General features: G+C 42.0%; 1 protein-coding gene across 1 annotated transcript; it reads right to left on the bottom strand.

Moving 5' to 3' along the window:
- Window positions 1-12492: 12492 nt before the first annotated feature.
- On the bottom strand, window positions 12493-24303 carry CD58 (CD58 molecule). Its single transcript, XM_009998254.1, has 9 exons — window positions 24279-24303; window positions 23782-24081; window positions 22368-22622; window positions 20266-20364; window positions 17909-17995; window positions 16236-16307; window positions 14000-14068; window positions 13594-13662; window positions 12493-12506 (listed from the first exon to the last, which is right to left on the bottom strand). The coding sequence occupies exons 1-9, from the start codon at window positions 24301-24303 to the stop codon at window positions 12493-12495; spliced, it is 990 nt and encodes a 329-aa protein (XP_009996556.1).
- Between the last annotated feature and the right edge of the window lie 327 nt (window positions 24304-24630).

Here is a 24630-nt window from a genome sequence, read left to right as displayed (position 1 = left end):
AGCATTAAATAATAATCTGCTAAAACTACCTCCCTCCTGACTACCTGGCAGTACCGCTTCACCGCTAGAGGTAGGTGTGCTGGAACCCCAGAGAACTCCAAGAACTGCCTGCAGTCACCAAGTGCAAATCTCGCTGGTAATCCCTTCCTTGTGTCAGCAGGCAGGTGAACATACTCTTTATCTAGCATGACCCCCTCGGGAAGTGCTGGAGCTTTCCAGCGCGAACTGGTTCCACTCCCCTGCAGGAAGGAGCTGGCAGGGAAGGCGAGGAGCTCTTTGCCCGGCAGATGCCAGAGCAGCCAAGCAATTCCTGGTGCTCGGGCGGTGCCTGCTGGCCGCTGCATCAGGAGCGCACAGGGGATGAGCTTGCAGTCAAGTTGAGGAGCACATTGCTAAGGGAGAGCTGCGTGTCCAGCCCCACCGTGTGTCTGCCGGGGAGCTGGCAGCCGAGCTCCCACCGGCTGCAGACAACATGTCCCGGGTCTGCATCAGGTGTTTGTTCCCCCTGGACCTCCAGCCCTATGTGGGTTCTTGTCTTTCTTTACTCTTCAAAGTTTGATGATTTTTTTAAGGCAATCACAAGGTAATAGGTTATCACTTTGGTGTAACTGGTGCAATTTCGAGAATGCCATTTCAATAATGCAATTACCCTGTGAAAATTCAGATTCTGGGTAGTGTCACCCCAGCAAACTCCTTAACCTGAGGTTGGATGCTAAGAACACCACAAATCACTGAGAGCTTTTGAGAAGCCTGACATTTTACATACGTTTTACTTACAGAAACATGCTCGAATTACCAATAGTGCCTCTGCTACACAAACTGGGTGGAATGGGTGCCAAAACCACTGTCCTTCTACTTGTCTTTACAGTGTGCCAGGAGACAGAAATGATTTATAGGTGAAAGAGTTATTGTCACAGAGGCAACGTCTTGGATGTTCCAAAAATGTTTAAAGAAAAGAAAAGAGAAGAGAAAAAAATAAAAGAAAAAAAAAAGAAAAAAGAAAAGAAAAGAAAAGAGAAAAGAAAAGGAAAGGAAAGGAAAGGAAAGGAAAGAAAAGAAAAGAAAAGAAAAGAAAAGAAAAGAAAAGAAAAGAAAAGAAAAGAAAAGAAAAGAAAAGAAAAGAAAAGAAAAGAAAAGAAAAGAAAAGAAAAGAAAAGAAAAGAAAAGAAAAGAAAAGAAAAGAAAAGAAAAGAAAAGAAAAGAAAAGAAAAGAAAAGAAAAGAAAAGAAAAGAAAAGAAAAGAAAAGAAAAGAAAAGAAAAGAAAAGAAAAGAAAAGAAAAGAAAAGAAAAGAAAAGAAAAGAAAAGAAAAGAAAAGAAAAGAAAAGAAAAGAAAAGAAAAGAAAAGAAAAGAAAAGAAAAGAAAAGAAAAGAAAAGAAAAGAAAAGAAAAGAAAAGAAAAGAAAAGAAAAGAAAAGAAAAGAAAAGAAAAGAAAAGAAAAGAAAAGAAAAGAAAAGAAAAGAAAAGAAAAGAAAAGAAAAGAAAAGAAAAGAAAAGAAAAGAAAAGAAAAGAAAAGAAAAGAAAAGAAAAGAAAAGAAAAGAAAAGAAAAGAAAAGAAAAGAAAAGAAAAGAAAAGAAAAGAAAAGAAAAGAAAAGAAAAGAAAAGAAAAGAAAAGAAAAGAAAAGAAAAGAAAAGAAAAGAAAAGAAAAGAAAAGAAAAGAAAAGAAAAGAAAAGAAAAGAAAAGAAAAGAAAAGAAAAGAAAAGAAAAGAAAAGAAAAGAAAAGAAAAGAAAAGAAAAGAAAAGAAAAGAAAAGAAAAGAAAAGAAAAGAAAAGAAAAGAAAAGAAAAGAAAAGAAAAGAAAAGAAAAGAAAAGAAAAGAAAAGAAAAGAAAAGAAAAGAAAAGAAAAGAAAAGAAAAGAAAAGAAAAGAAAAGAAAAGAAAAGAAAAGAAAAGAAAAGAAAAGAAAAGAAAAGAAAAGAAAAGAAAGAAAGAAAAGAAAAGAAAAGAAAAGAAAGAAAGAAAAGAAAAGAAAAGAAAAGAAAGAAAGAAAAGAAAAGAAAAGAAAAGAAAGAAAGAAAAGAAAAGAAAAGAAAAGAAAAGAAAAGAAAAGAAAAGAAAAGAAAAGAAAAGAAAAGAAAAGAAAAGAAAAGAAAAGAAAAGAAAAGAAAAGAAAAGAAAAGAAAAGAAAAGAAAAGAAAAGAAAAGAAAAGAAAAGAAAAGAAAAGAAAAGAAAAGAAAAGAAAAGAAAAGAAAAGAAAAGAAAAGAAAAGAAAAGAAAAGAAAAGAAAAGAAAAGAAAAAGAAAAGAAAAGAATGAAATGCCAAAAAAAAAATCTCAGAAATACAGCATAACACTCTTATGCCACCTCCACAGATGTATAACAATGTATTATCATTGACTTCATCATCCTAAGCACCGGGATCTGAAGACAATTTAGATATGAACAAAAGAAAACAGGTTATATCATGTAGTTCCTGAATTTACATTATGAAAGAAAATAGGGCTCCATCAGAAGACTGGGATTATGTCCCCCTGAACCTACAGCTCTTCTAAGCAACACCACACATCTATCCAGACATAAGCACATACACACACAGAGCCTTGCTCCTAAGGCAGGAGTTTGAAATGGATAAGACTGATAATGGCAAAGGGATGCATCCATTCTCATAGGTCTTCCAGGGGCTGAAAAGGCACAGCAAACTCTCTTGGACCCCTGTTTCCTCACTGATGGCAGGTGATGCCATGTTAGGCAGCCTCAGGTAGGGACTTCCCATTGTTCACGTTTGTTTGCTATTTTGCCATACTCAAACTGTCAGGCTGACATTTCACATCCTCAGCATAAACAGGACAGATGTCTGTGGGAGGTGGGCAGGCAGACAAAACCAATGGTAAGGCTGTTAAATGTTATCTGTGTTGTTGTTTGAGCTCCTCTGTGCTGTACATACACCAAAACATTCAGCTGGATACGTATTTAAGGTAGACATTGGCCAAGTGTCTGTGCTGGCCCAGCAGCTGCACAGGTTTTAACCACCCTGCTGTTGCAGCAGATGGAAGCACCTCTCTCCTCACATCCACTCCAGCACGATTCAGTGGAGAGTGCTACACCAAGGGAAAACAGAGCCCTAACACTTCACAGCCCAGCACAAGCACTGATCTACTGGCAAGTACTGTAGCAACATAAAACCCTTTCTACTCTAAAAGATCCAGCACACTAAGAGGCTAATAATTTACCACTTCAGCGTACTTCCCTCTCCTGTACAAGCAGTGCACAATACACAGCTGCACACGAGTGGAACATAATCATCTGCAGATACACAAAGCACAAAGTTTCCAGAAATTATTGGTCTTTACCTAACAAAGCAAATGATCAGCTTGTACTCATTTATAAACAATTTGTCTCCTGGATGTTCCTTTTTTTTCTAGCTGAAGGGGAGGACAAAAGTGCAGGGAAACCCATCTTCTCTGCTGCCTAAACATGGAGTTTCACCCAAACAGAATTCACACATGAGTTGCCATGCTGAAGTTGTTTGTGCATTCCCTGTTTCCCCAGGTGTGCAGTAAAAAATCTTGCTAGTAGCTTGTAGCTGAAGGTGTTTTGAGCTCTGTCTTAACCATATGAGGGCCTCCAGACTACCCCAGCATGCAGGAAAGCCAAGACTTAGTCATGTACACTCCCTCATCAGTGAACCCAACCCACAGACTTGCTCATAGTTTCACTGTGTGTCAGTTCGTCCATCTGTAAAAAGAGGACCACACCACCATCTGCCTTAGAGGGTAGAAAAATTGTTTATGAAATGGTCAGATGCTATGGCATGAACATTGTAACTCATACACATCTGAAGAAAAGCGACTCTCAAATACATCTTTGGTTATGCCAGAGAGAGAACACCAGGGGGCTTCACAAAGTCAATGGAAAAAAATGGAATTAAATGTTGAAGCAGGACCCATTCACTACCAGCGACAGGAGTCTTCTGAAAATACGAGTCGATTTTCAGATTGCATTAAGTACAGGGGAATAAGGGAAGACTGTGCAGGAAAATCTTGAATTCAGCATTCTCTGATCTTACGGTCTTCCATTTTGCCACTACAATGAACTTCTGTCAATGGTTTATTTGGCTCCAGAAACAGAGAAGTGAAAACAACCAGATGATAAATAATTATCAATATGGTGCACATTACTTATGATTACAATGTTTCAGTGCACCAATTACTTGTTGCCAGTATGACACCATAGTGATTAGAAAAAGCATATTGAATGAGTTCTGGTTGAAATACTGCAGAATTGAACCAGAGGACTTCCATGTGACAGAGCCAAGTAACAGTAAACAGTCTGGCTGCATTCCATCCACTGACATATTTGAGGAATCAGGTAACAGTGGTATTATTTCCTGTCACCTTTTTTCCTGCTAGATTGGCTACAGGAACCAAGCAGGTCCACACTCACTAGAAGCCAGCAAAACTTTTCTCAGAACACTGGAGTGCTTCAGAGCAGATGGAATTTAGCAGCCCTGCAAGGACACTGAGCAAGAAAACTCTGCATGGAACCTGCTCTGCTCCTCAGTGGAAAAAATCTGCAACCCTAGTAAATTTTTTCTCCTCCTGCTGTTGAGGGGGAAGAGAAAAGCAGTGGACATGGGAAGCAGAAGGGTTCTCAGAGCCCAGCACACTGCACAGGACACTAGCAGCCCATGTGTAATGGGAAATGTGACCCACAGCATGGCTGGGTCACAACATCTTTTTACAAGAGAACAAGTCCCCACGCCTATGGGCTGGCCTTCAGCTGTAAAGGCCTTCAACCTCCAGGTCCCACAGCCAGTCCCTTATGGATTTCTTCTCAAATCCAAACTTTGGCCCACCCTACCTGCTGGCCTCACGTTACCCTAAATCATGATACTGCTGAGATAATTTCCCCCAATGGTCCAGGCCCCTCTTTTCGATGTTCAAAAAACAATATAAAATGTTGCATGTCTTAGCCAAGTTTTAATTACTCTAGGAAAAAGAAATAAATTATTGGCCCTTGCAAACACTTGCAACAAGCCAACCCACAGGGCAAGCCACCCCCATGCTCAGCAAAAGCCCTTTGTCTGAGTTAAGTGGGCAGCAACCTGCCTAAAGCTCTCAATGCAAAACAGCTAAACCATAAGAGATTCACCTTCAGAAGCCTTTTTCTCTCATTCCAAATCAATGGCTTTCCTTAGTAAACTTCCCTCTCCACACTGCAGAGGGAACCTGGGAGCAAACCCTTGCACTGCTGAGCAAGTCCTACCCCAGCAGAGCAACACTGCTGGGATGGGACATGCAGAAGCTTCTGCCCTCTTTTTCAAATGTTGGTCTCCTTGGGACTAGTCCTGTGGTTTCAGTGAGAGATAGCATCCCCACCAAGAACTTTCCTTAATTTGTTTATTTAAATTAGTAATTTAGGTTAGTCTAACATTCACTTAAAGTTGAGAACTTGTAACTGGAAGTGAAACCTCTGAATATCTAATTCTCAACCAGAACTGGCAGGGAAATTCTGATATCAAGGGAAAGGCATGGCTTCTCTGTTGCCAGGACTGTAAGACACAGCCTCTTGCAGCTTCAAGCAAGCATTTCAATATATGATTCTGGGACAAATTTACCCTTGGAGCCCTGAAACCAATCTATTTTGTAGCACTGTACACAAAATTTCTAGACCTTATTTGCACTTACCTCCACCTACCATTCTTCACTCAGCTCCCCTCCAATACTGGTCCAACCCTGCACTCTCTTCTGTACACTGTCACCCAGGAACAGAACAAGCATCTAAAAGACATACTCAAAGAACACTGAATCCCCCAATAAAGAGGAATGGCAAACAAGCACAATCAGGTATGATGGAAGAGGAAAAAGTCTAAGTGGGAAACAAACTTGAGCTTTATAAGGCTAGGAATATTAATTTCTAAGTAAAGAGGCACAGTTCAACTCTCTAACTGCTAGAAAAAATTGTTAAGTTTTCGGGATTCACAGGCCCATCCTCAAATATACAACAGGGATTAAGCAGAATCTGCATTATACCCAACTTTTGCCTCTAGTTTTATATTTGGGTGGTATTTAACTTGGCAAAGTAGAAACTTAGATATGCCCTTTGGCGTAGGATACACTGATTTCTCCCATGGCTGCACTAGTTAAGCCACAGAGGCCCACATGGTGCCTCGCAGTCAGCTGTACTCACCACCTTTCAAGGAGGAAAGTCCCCTTGAAGTCAACCCTGAGGCAAAACTCAGAATTTTGTTCACATGCTCATTAAAGCCATAGAAACACTTCAGGCCCTTGTACTTGTGCCACAGTTCAAACTGCACCCCGAGACAGCAGGCGCACACAGGTTCACCTCCCCCTTTCTGCTTTGGATGTTAGTAAATTACCCTGCTACTGCTTGAAGAGCACTGCAAACTTGTGCTCCAGAAGCAGCCTGCCGGGTGTTACCAGCCCCTGGTTTTAAGGCACAAACACAAATCTGCTCAAAAAGCAACCATGCCACCTGTTGGTGTTCCTGCTGTCCCCAGCTTTAGCTGCAGTCCTGCTTCTGGAAGCCAGTCCTCACAACTCTTGCCAGTGGAGCTCCATATGAAGTTAGCTTTTGGGCACCAATGAAGGTTCTTTCAACTCATACTGTAACCTGTTAGCAACTGTTCCTGACAGTCACACAGCCAATGATAAAATGAGGGTGGTGTGACTTGTCAACCAGCACAGCGAGATCCAGGACAGGGTGTCTGCAAAACAATCAAAAGCTACCCTGTGCATGTCAGCATAACACAAAGCTGCCTTCACAACTGTGGTTTGAGCTTGAGGCCCAAAATCCATAAAATTCAGCCTGGAGAAGAGAAGGCTCCAGGGAGACCTTATATTGGCCTTCCAGTAGCTGAAGGGGCTACAGGAAAGCTGGGGAGGGACTTTTTCAAGGGCATGTAATGATAGGACAAGGGGCAACAGTTTCAAACTGGAAGAGGGTAGATTTAGACTGGATATTAGGAATAAATTATTTTGTTCCTTAGTGGCAAGACACCACCACAGGTTGCCCAGGGAAGCTGTGGCTGCCCCCTCCCTATGGAAGTGTTCAAGACCAGGTTGGATGGGGCTTTGAGCAACCTGATCTAGTGGGAGATGTCCCTGCCCATGCAGGGGAATTGGAACTGGATGATCTTTAAGGTTCCTTCCAACCCAAACCATTCTGTGGATCTATGAAAATCAGTTCAAGAACAGCACTTGAGCTGTGATCTCACTTATTCTGGGAGGGAACAACATTTCCTGCAGGGATTGCTGCCATAGGTTAAAAAAACTAGTATAAAGAAAAGGAGTCAGGACCAAGGAATCAACTGGGATCTGTCTTGTGAGCACAAGTACTTGGCAGCAGCTTCTTCTCACTGTGAGTTTCTGTTCATAGCAACAATCAGGTCTCAACATCAGCATAAGCTGAGACTTCAAGGTGTCAGAGGTAACACTCGCTTCCTGGAATACAGTCAGCATTTCCTAGAATACAGTCAGCACTTCCTGGACTCAAGTTGTACATGAGCCAGAACTTACTGTTTGCATCTCCAGTGAACCTCTGCTCTTTGCTATTGAAAACTGCCTATTTTAGCATTCACTGCAAGGTAAGATTGGAGACAAATTTTTCACAGAAAATACCTTTATTCATCTTTAGTCATTGCACAGGAGACATTTGGGGAGAAGGGCATGGGGAACGGCACAGCAAATGGCTGTCACCAAAACTGGCAGGAAACACAGTAAATTTATTCTCCCAAATGTCTGTCTTCACATCCACATGAGAAGAAAAATATCTATCCATCATAAAAAGTAAAGAAACAACAATACCAATAAAAAGAGCCCTGAGTTTCATACTTGCTTTGAGAAGTGTGAAGTCTGTACTTCTACCAGTGGGCAGAAGTTTCTCATGTCCAGCAGACACTGTGCAAAGGGAGTGGGTGAAAGCAGGCAGTGGGATGCTTAGACTCTGCAGCTCTTGGTCTTATGTCAGCCTGCCATATAAGTGCTTTTTTCTACTTTTGATAAAACTCCAAAATTCCATTCCATGCTGAAGGCTTCCAGCAACTGTGGTTAATTAACTCCAATTGCTTACTATTTTTGGAGGCTGTTGCTTTTTGCTTTGGAAACAAAGTCAAGTATGTCAGGGCTCAAGATATTTTCAAATCCATATTCTATATGAGACTTTTATGCTTGTTTAATATTAAATTGCACAGGATGTAAACTGCAGCAGTGTATTGGATGAAGTGGTATTGTATCTGGGAGCAATTTCAGCCAGTTCCTCCAAACAATCATGATTTTTATTATTATTACTTACAATAACAGAAAGTAAGCCTCTGTCCCATCAGGGAAACAAGTTACAGGTTTACCCTTACCACAATCCACATGAGAAAGGACATCCCTGTGTGGGAATCTGTTTAAAAGTTACTAAGAAGTAGACAGTATCATCCTGATAAACCCATTGAAGGTGCAATGAAGAACAGGAGCTGTGCCTTACAAAGATTTAGATATAAATCACTCTGTGTTAAAGATTATTTTGGGGATCAGTTCCTGACTTTTAAGGTTAAAAAAGAAAGTGTAGAAACATATAACAAAAACATATGGCAAAGTTTTTTTACATTTTAATGAGTTTCTTTGTTTTTTTAAAATAAATTATGAGCAAATATTTACAGACAGCAGTCAAGTAGTCTAGCTCTAACAAAAGATCCCTCCTATTGCACACTCCTGCAGTGCAGTGTCAGTGGAAGTAAACATCTACATGGTATGTGCAGAAGGAAAGATCTGACATTTCCTGCATCAGGACAAGGTACAGGCATAAGTTACCTGTGATTCTTCTCATACTGTTGTTAGTAACTGTTAGTTAGATTTCACTACCATAAAAAGCACACAGGAGTCACCTATATATCTTCCAGAGCTGCCGAATGTGAAATCTTTCATCAACAGGCTAGCCATCTCCATGAGGAAAGCTCTGAAGCAAGAATGATGGAAAGGGAGATCACCACCCACCACTAAGTAGCAGTGGATAAGGGGTTCAAAGTAAAGGGTACAGGGTGACAGGAACAATGTAGACCTCAGAGCAAAAAGAAAAAAACACAACAAAACAAACAACAAAATTGGCAGAGGGAAGCATGAAGGTACCTGCACAAATGCATGGAGCTTGGAAAGCAAGCAGGAAGAACTACATTTCTCCATGAGTTCACAGAACCACAACATTGTTGGAGCACCTGAGACATGGCAAGCCAGTCTGCATGACTGAAGCTCTTGCAGTGCTTGCATAGAAGCTGCACAAGAAAGCCATGGAGGAAGGAGAGAGAAGCTGGCCTCTTTGTGAAAAGAGTGGCTTGAATGTACAGAGCTCTGATACAGAGCAGGTGACAGGCTGGCTCCAGGAAAGGTCAGTAGGCATGACAACATGCTTGGAGCACAAGACAAGCCACCAAGGAAGGGCAAGGAAAGAGGAAAAGGCTTCTGTAAACAGCTTGAGGCCATCCTGATGTTCAGGAAAACAGGCAGTCAAAGCAGAAGATCAGCTTGGCTATGCAGGGAGCCCCAGACAGGGCTCCAGTGCAAAAGGGACTTACACTAGATGTGGAGGCAGGTTAGGCTACAATGGGGGAATGTAGGAACACTGCCCGAGTAGATAAGGAAGGTGTCAGGAAAGCCAAGGCTCAGCTATATTTCAGACTTGCAAAGGACAACAAGGGCAACAAGAGCTGCATCTGCTGCCACATTAACTGTAAAGGAATGAAGGAGGAAAATACAGACCGATTCCTGAACTGAGGAGCATGATTTAAGGCTATCAGACAAAACAAGCTTGGGTACTTGATGTGTTCCTTGCATCAGTCTTCATTAACAAAGTCACTCAGACTCAGTGCTTTGTCAAAGGGCTCAAGAAAAACTACCACCAGTCAGGGATTACTTGAGAAAACTTGATCCACACCAGTCCATGGCACTTGATCAGATGTATTTAAGGGTGCTGTGAGAAGATGGCTGATGTCACTCTGAGTGCTGTTACCTTTAAAAGATCATGGAGTTTGAGGAAGACCTTGATTAGACTAGAAAAACTACACAACTAGGAAAGTTGCACCTATTTTTAAAGAGCACCAAAATGTCAAACTAGGGATCTGCAGGCTGGTCAGCCTAACTTTCACCCCTGAGAGAATCACAGAGCTGGTCCTTTCAGGACATATTTCTGGGCTTGTGAAGGATAAATTGGCTGGAAACCGTCAGAATACATTTAAGCAAGGGTAAATCATGCCAAACCAGCCAAACTTCCTTCTATAAAGATTAAATAATTAGATTTGTGGATTAGGGGAATGCAGTATTTTTTTACCTCGACTTTAGCAAGGCCTTTGACATCATCTCCCACAGTATTTCTGTATCCAAATTAGAACATTACGACTTGAATGGGTGAACTAAATGGAGTGTTGGATGGATAAGGAATGGGCTGGATGGTCACATCCCAAGAATTACAGTCAATGGTTTAACGTTCAAGTGGAAACTAGCAATGAGTGGCAAGTAGGTCAAGGGAGCTGATTATCTCCCTCAATTCTGCTCTTGTGAGACTCCATCAGAGGGCCATGAAGATGATCAGAGGGATGGAACACCTCTCCTATGGAGAATGCCTGAGAGAATTGGGGCTTTCAACTTGAGAAAAGAAGGCTTCAGGAAGACCTTATTGATACCTTTCAAAACTTGAAGGGGGCTTATAAGAAAGGAAGACTTTTCACCAAGGTCTGTGGTGACAGGAGAAGGGGCAATGGAATTAAAGAGGGTAGATTTAGGTTGGACATAAAGATGACATTTTCTATGAGGGTGGTGAGACACTGGAACAGATTGCCCAGAGAAGTGCATGCCCCGTCATTGGGAGTGTCTTTGAGCAACCTGATCTAGTGAAAAATGTCCCTGCCCACCTTTAAAGGCCTCTTCCAACCCAAACCATTCTATGATTCTATGGATATGTTAAGAACTGGTTGGACTACTTGGCTCAGATGGTAGAGATTAACAGGTCATACTCTACCTGGATAGGTGAGACAACTCGAGTACTACAAATGCCAATATAGGAACTACTCCTGTTTAACACATTTATCAGTGGTCTGGAGAAGGGGAAGAAGTGCAGCCTTGTCAAGTTCACAGATTACATCAAACTGGGGAGAATTGGTCAACATACTAAAGGGCTGGGCTGTCACAGAGATCTAGACAGGTTACAATTACAAAAGGACAAATGTAAAGCTCTGGGAAAGAGGAACCACTTGCACTGATACAAGCTAAGGTCTAGCTGAAAAGAAGCAAGAGGATTTCAGTGAGCAGCAAGCTGAACATGAGTCAGCAGTATCCTCTGGCACCAAAGGCAGCCAACAACCTCCTGGGCTGTATTAACAAGAGCTCACCCGGTAGATTGAGGGTAGTGATTATCTCTTTCTAATCACACATCAGACTGCATTCAGAATAGCACATCCAGTGTCAGACCCCTTCAAGAAGGGGCATCCATAGAATTGGAGCAAGGTCAGTGCAGGGCTACCAAGATGGTCAGAACACTTGTACTATGAGAAGAAGCTGAAGGCACTGTGCTTGTTCAAGCCTGGAGAAGAGGAGGCTTTGGGAGGGTACCTAACAGCAGCCTTCCCATGCCTATGAGCTGAGATGGAGACATGTTCTTCACAGTAGTGCCTTGTGGGGAGGCAAGAGATACTGGGCATAAGCTTTCAAGTTTTCTTTCCAGTCACAAGCAACCTAAAAACACATTACTATTCCCTAGAAATAAGTAAGTTGCCTTCATCTTAGAATAATGGGAGGCAGAAGCCAAGACATAAAAATACCCTCTAAAAGTGCAAAAAACCATCAAAAGTTCTAGGAAAAAACAAACAAACACACACCAAACAAACCACTGCTAATAGCAGCAGCTTTGATCCAACATAACAACAAACTGGATTACAGCTTTATCACAAAGTCAACCACCATCAGGAGATTATCAGTCTGCCAGTCTTTTGCCAAGTCCAGGAGATAGCTACCTTAGAGAACATTTATCTGAAGCACCAAGTTCCTGCTGGAGAATTCAGACTAGAAAATACAAACTTCTGTCCACATGGAACTGTTGAAGGATGAAGTGTTTTTCTTCTGACTGTAAAAAGGTGCTGATCCAAAACTGCATAGCAAGCTGAGTAGTTTTTGGCTTATCCATATTCATGCAAATGAATGCCTTTGTTACTCTCTAAATTCCAATTATAAAAAAAGGCCTGAGCTGTTACATTCTGTGTTAGTAGAACACTGTTCATTACAACTGGATACAAAAGAACACAAAATATTTTGTCCATTATTTGGCCTATTTATCTTCATGCAGTGAAGATAAGACAAGAAGACTAGACAAGAAGGTTGTCCTTCTGAGAAAAAAAATAGGCACTGGAAAGAGCTCAGCTAGTCTTCAAATCACTCCTTCATAGATTACTTCAGTGCTGGTGGAAAACCTCCAAGAGAAAAGACAGCAGCTCCTTAACTGTTGAATTCTACCACTTCACTTCCATCGTTGTTTGATCCACAAAGTAATTATTTGCTTACGATTTAAGATCTGAAGCAAGAGAAAAAAGAAAAGCACATAGGTAAATTATTTTATTTTCACTTCTATAAACTGAACTAGTTATACAAGAATACTGCAGGCTTTAAATACTAATAAAGTGTGGAAGTTAATTAAGACATTGGCACATGATCAAACCCAACCCAATTACGGCAGCTATACAGCCGGTGGGATCCAATAGCCATTAGCCACTTTATACCCAAAATCACCTGCTCATGGTTAGACAGGTTCCTTGCAACTGGGGAAGAACATTTATCACTTACTGCCAGTCACCTGTTAAGCAGCTGGTAACCTGTAAGGCTGCTCTGGATCACATAACAAGGCACTTGTGACATCATTTTTATGCAAAGCTTCATGTCTATTATCTTAGTATCAGCTGTGCACCACATATGCATGTGATGCTGCTGCTAATTCTTCCACAAGGTAAAACCAGGTGTGTTTGGAGTTATCTCTTTTGAGGACTGCAAATAGAGCTCTTATTTACCAAGCAATGAAACTGATGGGAAAGGCAAGTTACAGTGCAGGAAGTTAGAATCCTGCAAGTTCAAGACCATAGGCCCAACCCAACTCATTGCATGCAACATGCATCAGCTACTAACCAAGCTGATCTCCAATAAAGTATCAGCTACTAAACAGGCTGATCTCCAATAAAGCCTACACAAGGCCCACTCACATAGGAGTTTCCATCTTGGTGCACACAGAGTAACATTATATGGGGAACCAAATGGATGTTCAAAGGCACTGTCATTCAGTCTTTGCTCCTATTTTGATAGCACTACCCATCCCTTCCACTAGTCTCTAGCTCAGTATCACTCCAACCTGGGATAAGGTGCCAGGAGACAACCTAGGAGAGCAGCATGTGGTGGTGACTTACAACACTCATCTCTGCAGACAATGAGAAAAAGAAAGATATCCCTAGTCTGAGCGGCCCCCACCCTTGCCTTTCTATTATTTCTCACTGTTTTGCACTTGAGCAAGAAGGGGCCAGAGTCATACACAGCCTAGCCCAGCACTGCCACTCCCAGCCTTGGTGCCAGTCTGCACACTCTCCCAAGACACGTGGAGCTTGCCCTGCACATACCTTCTTCACTGCAGCTGCGAGAGTTTCTCAGATGCTCCCCATTTCCACCTTCCACATCCACCGTCACTTCTGCAAGGACAAAAGGCAACAGTCAGACAACGCTCCAGATCACAACACTCACCCTCTCCAGCCCAGGTGTATCAAGATTAATCTGACTGACAGCTGGGCCACGTGTTTGGCATCAATAATAGCCCTGACCAACATCTCCTGCTCCCATCATACAAGACCTCCCCACTCTCCTCCATCCCCAACTCTGCACTGTCCTCACGATCCCTTCCAGACCCTGCAAAGGCCAAGCACAGAAGGCACACAGCACCCATGGTGGCACCCATAACCCATCACCCACCACAAAGCATTCTGCAGAAGCCACAACAAATAAAGACTGCTCCATAGCACAGGAACCTACCTCCTTCATTTATACCATGGTCAACTGCATGCTTGGACAGCAAGCTGCTGTTCTCCTCCTTAGAGATGTCTGAAGAGAGACCAAAAAACAACTACAGTCAGTCCTCTGCTTTGCTCAGCTCCAAGGCAGTGGCTATTCCATAAGAGTGAGTTAGTAGCTACAACTTAATGTTTTTCCTACATCATCAGCTAACACCAGAAAGCCAACACCTTTCCCTCAGGACAGCTCCCCACCACAGAACAGGCTTTCACCTCCCTCGGTTACATCATGGTCAACTGCACACTTGGATGTCAGGCTGCTGCTCTGTATGACAGAGAGCTCTGAAAAAGACATCACAGGAGGGAGTTTCAGTGCTCCAGAGTGTATCTCACTGCTTAACTTCACACTGGTATCAGCCATTACTTAAGAGAGGAGTCACCAGCTACAATTCATAAAAGGCACAGACTCACTCAGGTTCCCTCAGGGATGGATTCCAGGAGGTTTCCAACCCAACATCCTCCTCAATGAAAAGTCAACATACAGTTCTAGACAGGTTGCTCAGGAGTTCTTCCAGTCAGATCTTAAAAACCGTCATGGTAGAAACTCCACAATGACTCCATGCAGCCTGTCCTAGTGGTTAGTTATGCTTAGAGGCACTGTTTTCTCTCCTTTGTCAAGGTCACCATAGCAAATGACCTCTGCAGTACTCCACTTGCCACCAGCATCCATGTGGAGTACAACCCATCAGCCACTACCTGTAAGCTTGACAATCTAGCAAGTTTTCTACCCATATAGATAATCCTATTCACTGGTGTGGATCAAGCTTTCTCAAGTAATCCCTGACTGGTGGTAGTTTTTCTTGAGCCCTTTGACAAAGCACTGAGTCTGAGTGACCTTGTTAATGAAGACTGATGCAAGGAACACATCAAGTACCCAAGCTTGTTTTGTCTGATAGCCTTAAATCATGCTCCTCAGTTCAGGAATCGGTCTGTATTTTCCTCCTTCATTCCTTTACAGTTAATGTGGCAGCAGATGCAGCTCTTGTTGCCCTTGTTGTCCTTTGCAAGTCTGAAATATAGCTGAGCCTTGGCTTTCCTGACACCTTCCTTATCTACTCGGGCAGTGTTCCTACATTCCCCCATTGTAGCCTAACCTGCCTCCACATCTAGTGTAAGTCCCTTTTGCACTGGAGCCCTGTCTGGGGCTCCCTGCATAGCCAAGCTGATCTTCTGCTTTGACTGCCTGTTTTCCTGAACATCAGGATGGCCTCTGCTCATGTATGGAGCAAGTCCTCCTTACAGTTGGAGAACAAGATGGTTCTCTTGAGCTCCTTTGCTCTTCAGCACTGTCTCCCATGAGACCTGGCCTGGCATCTTCCTGAATAAGTGGAAGTCCGCTCTTCAAAATCACAGGGCTGACGGTTGCCTTCCTCACTGCTTTCTGCAGCTGCAACTTGGTCACTACAGCCAAAGAAACCATTCAGGACCACATCCCCATCCACTCCTCCCCTCTTAGTGAGCAACAGGCACATCTGCACATCAGCCTTTGCTGGTGCATCTGGTAGGCTGTGTGTGAAGAAGTTGTCCCTAACGCTGCACAGAAATCTTCCTGACCGTTTGAACTGTCATGTAGCCTGTCTGCCAGCTGCTGGAAGAAGACACACAAACACACACAGAATACTGTCTTCCATCGCAGACAACGAAGAACAGCTTGACTTCACTTCACAGAGCAGCAATCTCTCCAAGCTTCCTCTTGGCAAAGCTTCTTCTTTTTCACATCAGCTCTTGCTCCTTACTTACGTGCTTCATGAACATACTGGGGGGACTGGAGCTTCACTTGCAGCCATCTCCCAACAATGTTAACCAGAAGACCAGAAGCCAGCACTTCAGCATGGACAGCCACTTGACCAGTATTTTCATCTCACTCTGACTGGGTTTATTATTTTTCTTTTTCTTTTTTTTTTTTTTTGTTTTAACCCCAAACACGTCTTTCAAGTGCATATGCTTTCCTGGCATTATTTCCAAGGGTGGTAAAAATGCAGGACTGATTCTGCCCTTAACTAGAGACTGAAAGCTGTTTAACTGTATTTCTGAAACCTTTGCAGAGGACAGGTATTCAGCATTCAGGGTGCAATCCCCCCAGTACCTCTATTGAGAAGCATTGCAAAGAAGTCACGCTGAGGCTTCAACTCCAGAAGTCTTGGCCCATTTGCCCACTGGGTCATTAACACCACCTGCTCCATACAACACACACTTACCTTCCTGATTCACACAATTGTTAACCGTCTGCTCGTCTTTCTGGGAACTGTCCTCTTTGTTCAATTCTTTGTCTGAAAAGAGATTAGAGAAGAGCTACAGTACCCTTAGGAGCACATTCCACCACTTCTTCCCCACACCAGCATAGGTCATTGTTCTGTGCTGTCCAGAGCTCTGCAGTACACATCCACTGCAACTGCTGCATACTGCTGTCCTACCAGCAGAAACCCTATTAGAATTGCTTTGTACATGCATCTTGAAGAACATCATAGCCTTGACTACTGTTTCCCATCTGCACAGCAGTGATTTCATGTTACCTGGGTGCTGCAGGGTCTACTGCATAAAGGTGCACTGACTCCCCTTTCTGGTATTCTGGTTTGTTCTTCTGGCGTCCAGTCAGACAACCTTTATCTATGAACCTGATTCTCTGCTGTCTGAGCCATACATTTCCCTCCTTTCTTCCACAAGATAGGCATAAAATAAACCTCCTTCTCCTATGTGCATATCTATGTATGTGGAAATAGTTATGCAAGTGATTAAAAAATCCCACATTTCACCACACCTGTACCATCAGCTACACAACCCCCGTTCCTCCAGATGAGGAAAGCTGTTCTACACCCATTACAATTCATGCAGGAAAAATAAGCAGCAAAACCTAGGGGCTTCTGGGTTTTCTTTCCCTCATTGACATCATTAGTGATTTTTCCCTTAATCAGAAAAAAACTATGCCTTCTCCAACTCTCTTTTTATTAGCCACTTGTGGAAAATGGTGGAAGAGTTAGTTAGTGAGAGAATGAATCATCAGTGTAACAGCCTGGGGAAAAAAGCATACTTGTTTTTCTGACTTGAAGTATAATGTTTGTATTTCACTATCCCTCTGGAGTAAAAAGAACTTCCAGAAAAAAACACAGCTCCCAGAATTTCCTTGAAATTTATGTTAACTGTACTAAGAAAGCAAAACTGGGGCTTTGCTTAGCTGCCTGATGAATGCAGTAAAAACACTTTCCTAGAGCATAAAGACAGCAAAAGATACTGCATCCAGAAATGGTGCTTCTCTAAGGAAAGAAGTCTGCTCTATCTCCCAAAACAGCATTTTGCAAGCTTGTAAACATTTCATCTCTAAATTGGTGTGTTGAGGCTCAGATCTATTTGCCATCAATACTAACAAAGCTTTGAAGCCACTACATTTCATTATCTTAGGTCATTACCTTCAAGGTTTTCTTCCAGCTGAAAGCAAAGATCACCTACCCATGAAAACATGTTATAAAATATCCTTGCACTCTTGCAAGCAATTAAAAGGTAATATTATGCAAAAGGGTGATTTGCTTATTTACTATAAAAAAGGGTTCCCTCATACACACTTGGTTCTTCCCATTGATGGTGAAGTGATTTGCAAACACAGCACAATTCTCATCCTATCAAGAAGGAAGCTGAAACTCTAAGAAGGTATTTGTTCTTTAACAAACACAAGGATCCAGTGTTTTTTTACTTCTCATCTAGTGATCTACCCATCAACATTTATTATTCCTAAGGCAAGAGGTCTTTCTAGGCCAACAGGGGAATGGTAACCTCTACACTGAGACCATGCTAGTATGCTCTAGACGGTGAAAGCCATGTGTGAAATTGATTCCCTCCTTCGTGTTCCCTTGTTTTAGGGCACCATCTCACTATTTACCTGCTTCAGACTTTTCATCTTCATAATTGACAGCTGTAGATACACAGAAATCCTTTCTAGGAATGTGTCTGGAGGTAGCACAATAGCCTGCAAAACACACCAACACAGCCTTGAAGTACAGTTTCATTATAACATTTAGCAGATAACCCTTGAGAACCAGTACGTTATGCTACTTTACTGAAGGACTCACAATTAATTTCAACTTCAGCTTTCCTCCCACAACATCTTGGCATCCCACACCATAACCACCTTTATTGTTATACCCACAGCTTCACAAAACCTTTCTCATAGGAGTTTACTTGAGGTGACAAAGATTTGCTGTAAGAAGCCAAAGGCAGCTGAGAATCCACATCTCCTTTATTTCATCTGTGTGTTGTACTTTGACTTAACCCTTTCTCTTTACAGACCTTAAAGTTGTTGCTTTTTTTTTCCCCTCTATCCTTCTCCTTTCTTTCACTTTCAATTCTATCAGTAGTCTATTTAGACTTCAGTGATCTCTGAAACATGGGTTAGAAACACAGCTTTTGGGAATATAAAATTAAAAGCTGTATATGAGCCAGCAATGTGTGCCTGCAGCCCAGAAAGCCAACTGTATCCTGAGTTGCATCAAAAGAAGCGTGAGGCAACTGGGCCAGCAATGGATATGCTGGAGGGCAGGGCTACCACTTGGAGAGACTTCAATAGCCTGGAGGAATGTGCTAGAAGACACAATGGTCCAAGGCAACCAAAGTTCTGCACCTCCCGAAATCACCCTATGGAGCAGTACACGCTGAGCTCTCCCTGGCTAGGAAGCAGCTCTCCAGAAAAGGCCTGGAAGCACTGGTGGATGACACGTTGAACATTAGTCACAAATGTGGTCTTGCAGCAGAAGCCTACCAGATGTGTTAGCAGAAGCATAGTCAGAGCGTTGACAGAAACGATTCTTGCCCTCTATTCAGCATTTGTGACACCACAAGTAGAATACTGTGTCTATTTTTGGCCTCCCAACTAATGAAAAAACACTGATGTTCTGAAGGCACTCCAGCAAATAACCACCCAGATGTTTAAGGAGCAGGAGTTGCCCAAGGAGGTGCTGAGAAAATTGGCTTTGTTCAGCCTGAAGAAAAAGAAGGCTAAGGGGATGGCTCATTGCAGTCTACAACTAACTTACATAGAAAATAAACTCCTCTCAGAAGTACAGGACAGAAGGATAGGAGCCAACAGCTGCATGCTGCAAAGGGGAAAGACCTAAAAGAAATAAGAAAAAAATATATGCTTCCCCACAAGGATGATTCAGCCCAAGAACACCTGCCAAAAGAGGCTGGGGAACTTCCATCCTTGGAAATATTCAAAATTTCACTGGATAAGGCTTTAAGTAACCTGATTGAGCATTGAAGTTGGTCCTGCTTTGAGCAGCAAGTTGGATGAAACCTCCAGAGACTCATTCCCACCTATTTCATTTTATGATTTCATGCCAGCAGAAACTAAATGGAGAATGATCAAGAAAAATGTAAGGTCCACATGATATATACATGTACATATGCTCTCATCAGAGCCTCCCTACGGAGTATCATCAATTATTCTTTCCCAGTTAGGAGATGCATCCCATTTTGTTCACTCTGCAACCAGCCCCAAGTGGTGACTCACACCTGGACACCAACAGGAATTTTCCATGGAGCACCCTTAGGATGAGGCAATATATTCTTGTTTAGGACCTTCTCAAATACAAAGAGAAGAAATGGTGTGCATCTCTTTTTCGAGCCAGAATACAACCTAACCTATCAACCTAAAAAGGTGGCAGCATGAGATACATACATGGAATAAGCTTTCAGAGTTACAAAACAGATACTCAAATTCAGTGTAGGGGTGGATCAAGATACAAATCTAGAACTCCAAGAGGATGGCAATACAGGCTGACAGGAGGCACAGCAGTCCCTATCTATCACTTGAGCACGTGGAGTTGTAAGATTAAGACTCAGCGTAAGGTATTCAGTGGACTCTGATAAAATCTGGTCCTGACAATGCATCTTATCTTGAGGGCAGCTTTTTTATGCTCTCAAAGTAAGGCAGTGAAAGGAATGGGAGAGGCCATAGATACTTGGTAAGCAGATACACACAGTAAATGAAACATCCATTCTGAAGGAGAAACATGCAAACACAAACTACAGTGTTTTCCAGTACAATAAGCCCAGTGTCTAGGTGCAAGAAAGTTCCGTATATTATTTCCTTCAAATCTACTAGTCTTTGCATAAGATGTACCTGTTTCTACTGCTGTATTTACAATACATCCCACTGTCAGAAACTCATGCATTCTATAGAACCTCTGACCAGGCTATTCCTGAAGCATGTTAAGCTCAATTAGGAAATTCTGTACATACCTCTTCTGTACACGAGTACTAGTAGTACTGCAATAGCAATGAAGAAGAGAACAAAAGCTGCCATAAGACCATCTCTGCTTCTTTCATTGTAGCTGCCTCCTATAAAATAAATAGTGAATGGTTAGTTAAAAAGCAATTGCTATACATTACTTCAGTAGAAATAGAACCCTGAGTATATTTTATAGCTATTTGGTTTTTTTAAAGCAACCTTAAAAAAATTAATACACCAGAGTCAGTTATTAAAATAAAACCCTAAGCCAGCTCCAGAAAAGTTACACAGTAAGACCCTAGGTCAATGAAAGCTCATCACTGCTTCAGAGGTGATGACTATTTCATTTTTTGGCCTATGAGAGGCTGAGTCAGATCTTACCCAAGGGTCTTAGTGACTAAGACTCTTCATGAGTCCAGAAAACAGGGAGGGGTAGGGAGAAGGTGTTTTGTATTTGTTCTTTTTTCTCATTATCCTACTCTGATTTTCGTTGGCAATAAATTACATTTATTTTCCCCAAGTTGAGTCTGTTTTGCCCCTGATGGTAACTGTTGAGTAATCACCCTGTCATTATGTCAACAATACTTCTGTTGTATTTTCTACCCCCTGTTCTGTTGAGGAGAAGAGTGACAGATGAGCTTGACAAGCACCTGGCAGCCAGCCAAGGTCAATCCACCTCATGTCATTTCTAACAAGTCTCTAACACAGAATTCCAGTGGAGGAGGAAGAATTCTATACTGGTCAACCACGAAAATTACGCTTGCACAGAAGTGGGAAATTTTGTCAATTAGGGAGTGCCTTACACACTCTAAAACCAGATAGTTCCAAAAGTATTCTCATCCTGTGTTTTAAAACAAACAAAACAAAAAACTTCAAGCTGCTCAAGCTGACCTGAAGCTCAGCCATGGCTGTCCCGAAGCAATAAGCAACATCAGGGAAACTCCCCTTTCTCCTTTTTGTATGTCTGTGAAAGAGGAAAAGAGGTGTATACTCATTGACTCCCTGTCGTGAGCCAATGCCAGGGGGGGTACTGGCTGTCAGGATGCTTTCCCGACTTCCCCCCACCCCAATTTGGAGGGGCTGTTGAGTAAGACCGAGGGTCATATGTGGCACTCACCTCTCACAGAGGAACTGCCACTGCAGGACCGTATTTTAGAGTAGTAGTTAGAATGCACCCCCACCATGCTCACAAATTGCTACTGAGACCAATGTTTAGTTAACCAGCTTATTAAGGGTTAACACAAACTGTGGGATAAGGTTTAGGGGAAATGTAAAAATGGCAAATGGCTACCAGGGATGTATCAGGGAAGTAATGTGTCCTTTAGGGAGGTAATGCAAAAAGTACTGTGCCCTTAAGGTGTTCTCTCAGAGGAAAGGTTGTGGAACTTGCTGCCTTTTATATCCTGGTGGCCCTCCTGTCCTGTCAGTGTCACTGTCCAGAGCCAATGAGCATCTATGAGCTCGAAGTTAGGGTGGTAACTAGCAGGGGCAATGCATTACTTGTTGCTCATCCTTCCTGCCTTGTCCCTTGTACCACATCTGTTGCTTTGCTTTTGTTTGTCCTTGAGCAGCAGGCCTGTTTTAGTCTGTTAACTGGGAATAATCAGCAGAAGGCCTTTGCTGACTTAAAAGACATTTTCCTTAGACTTATGTGGGGAAGAAGAACTGTTTCTCATACTCCCACACACACTAGATGAGAAATTGTTTTATCTAATGGCTGCCAGATGACTCACTTGAAATGACTGCATAGTTTCATTCCAGTTCATAGAAAGCAATACAAAGAACACATTAATTGTAAGCATGAATTGCACAAGGCTAGAAGGTTCAGGAGAGATTTTCTAAGTGTGTCTTCCTCTTTACCATTACTCATTTCAAGTCACATGTTTCATTTTGTTGGGATCCCCACAAAAAAAATGTCTTTCTGGGGGCATCGAACTGTTGACCTCATCCCTTCCACCAACCTTAAACACACTTTTAGCAGACAAATCACTTTTGATGCTTTCTACTCTTAAATTCAACTTCCTGAGAAATAAGTAGAAACCTTACAAAGTCCATGCTGCTTCCCAAACTAGCCTCTCACTCTGTTGCCTTTACAACCTGTCCCGTTCATTACCTGTTTCTTCTGGAAAACATCGAGTCAAAGATATTTCAGAGCTCTTTTCTGTTTGAGAGAATTTAATGACACATGTAGCTTTCTCAGAACCATCAACATTCTTCTTAGGGATTATAATCTCCTGATTCTGATAAACGTCTCGTGTGGTACTGAAATTCCAAGTATAATCCAGAGGCTGCTGGAAACGTGCTGCACATTTTAACACAAAGTTGTCGCCACTGATGTTGCAACTTATTTCAGGTTCTGAAGGGGGATCTAAAAAGGGAGAAAACATTCTGTATTTACTTTGGTTATAAACAACCTTGAATTTTAGCACAGAATGAGGGCTGGAGCAACAAAAGCAGCATGAGAATGCATAGATAAATACGTGTGTGTAAGGGGTCTGTGTGTGTGTGAGAGAAAGAAATTAAATTCTGAAAGTGGCATTGTTTGTGATTCTCCAGTTTGAGACTCCTCATGGTTCATTGTCATCGGGACTAATATAGACACTTATCAAATATATTTCCCAAAACTACTTAGTGAAGCTGCATAGCTCTGCATTAGATGATGCCACAGATATTCAAGCATGTAAAATATGCTTGCAGGAGCAACTTTATTAGATATTGTCGCGATCTGCAACCTATTATATTTATTTTTTTGAGTGATTTTAACTTATTGGGACCTGCTGAGAGGTCCGCACGCAGCGCTCGCCTCTCACAGAGGAGCAGTCAACTTTGGCACTGACTTTTTGGGTGACACACTTTTCCAGTGCTCACTAATGCTTCTAATAACAGCAGCCAACCCCCAATTAGAATTTACAAACACACGGTTTATTGAGAGGAAAAATAGAACAATTTGGGGCAGGAGGCTCAAAGAGGGTAATCAGAAGAAATAGGATCTATAAAATGTCTTTAAAACACCAAATACCAAGCACTTATATATACCCTAATACTTATATCTAGATACACCTTATCATTTACACACCCAGATTAACTCTTATTATCTAAGAGGGGAAGAGGAAGGAGGGAAATGCCCGACGCCTGTCCCGTATAGGGTCGCGGTTTGTGTGCGGGTAAGAAGCACAAACACCTTAGGGAGATAAACAATACCCAAAATACAATCCCTTACTTTATTCCTGAGATGGTCTAGGTATTTCTGTATTAGGTGCAGATGACTTCTCCTGCAACCCAGTCTTAGAACCCACGGGTGGCGGGAAGAAGTCTCACTGCAGGTGGTCGGCAGCAGGCAGGACCGCAGGCAGGACCGCAGGCAGGCAAGGACTGCAGGCAAGCAAGCAAGTAATGATGGGCACACAAATTAGATGCCACATCTGGAAATCTGTTTAAAGTGCTTAAGCAATTTAACGACAGACCCAAAGAACAGCCCTCCTTTGTTTCTGTTTGCAATTTTTTTATGCAGTTCTTCCACTACTTACCTAACACAAAAAGGTCAAAAGTTAAGTCATAGTTTTCTTCCACAGTATGCAAGTAGTGTAACACATATGTGCCATTGTCACTGCTCTCCAAATTATATATAGTTAAGCATCCATTCTCCTTGTCAAGCAAGCCTCTGTTAAGGAGAGAAGTATAATATGTTGCTTCTCTTTCCCCCTCCCATTCAGCCACTTTGTCCTTGTTTTTTGTCCAAGTAATTTCCACTATTCTTCGGTCTATTTTTACTGGAAAAGAAAAATTTTCTCCCACAATGCCAAACACGTCCTCACAGTGGATGTGTGCTACAGAGGAAAAAGAGAAAAAAGTTACTTTAGCAAAATATACCAAAAAAAATAAACTATCACTTGACTAATGCTGTACATGCTGTCAGATAGATTCAAATTTAGGCCAGAAGCACACCACAATGTAGCAAAGTAAGGCAGGTATCAGTTAAGAATTACGCAAACCCAGCCTGTCTGCACAATCATGTGACAAGTACCACAAAAGAGATCCAGTTTCCACATTATGGTCCAGGGAGAATTATTGTCCTGATCTTCTACATTACCCTATGCACCTCTATCCTGAGTACTTTGCTCACTTGAATTAGGTCTCCTGCAAAAAAAAAAAAAATCTATCTCAGCATCGTATTGCAGAATGTCCAGCCTGAAGCACTGGCTGAGCAAATAAACCACAATTTTCCCAGCATGAATATTCACGGGATTAGTAAAAGCAACTCTCAACACAAAATCACTACTTGGTTCAAAGAACCTGCTCCGAAATCATGAGGATGCTAGGAATTTCCCTTGGAAGCATCACTTCAGCAAGTTTCTTTCACAGCCAATGTATGTGAA

Source organism: Chaetura pelagica, unplaced genomic scaffold, assembly GCF_000747805.2.
Source record: "Chaetura pelagica isolate M959 unplaced genomic scaffold, ChaPel_1.0 scaffold65, whole genome shotgun sequence".
Classification (NCBI taxonomy): Eukaryota; Metazoa; Chordata; class Aves; order Apodiformes; family Apodidae; genus Chaetura; species Chaetura pelagica.
This window is presented reverse-complemented; position numbering and strand designations above follow the sequence as displayed.

Bases quoted from the DNA above. Each gene is read 5' to 3' on its own strand.
- CD58 (XM_009998254.1), bottom strand. From the start codon at position 24,303: ATGTGGAAACTGGATCTCTTTTGTG. The intron at 20,365-22,367 runs GTAATGAACGGG...TTTATTTTATAG, and splicing joins ATGTTTTCCAGAAGAAACAG to GAGGCAGCTACAATGAAAGA. The intron at 17,996-20,265 runs GTATGTACAGAA...TGTGTTTTGCAG, and splicing joins AGTACTCGTGTACAGAAGAG to GCTATTGTGCTACCTCCAGA.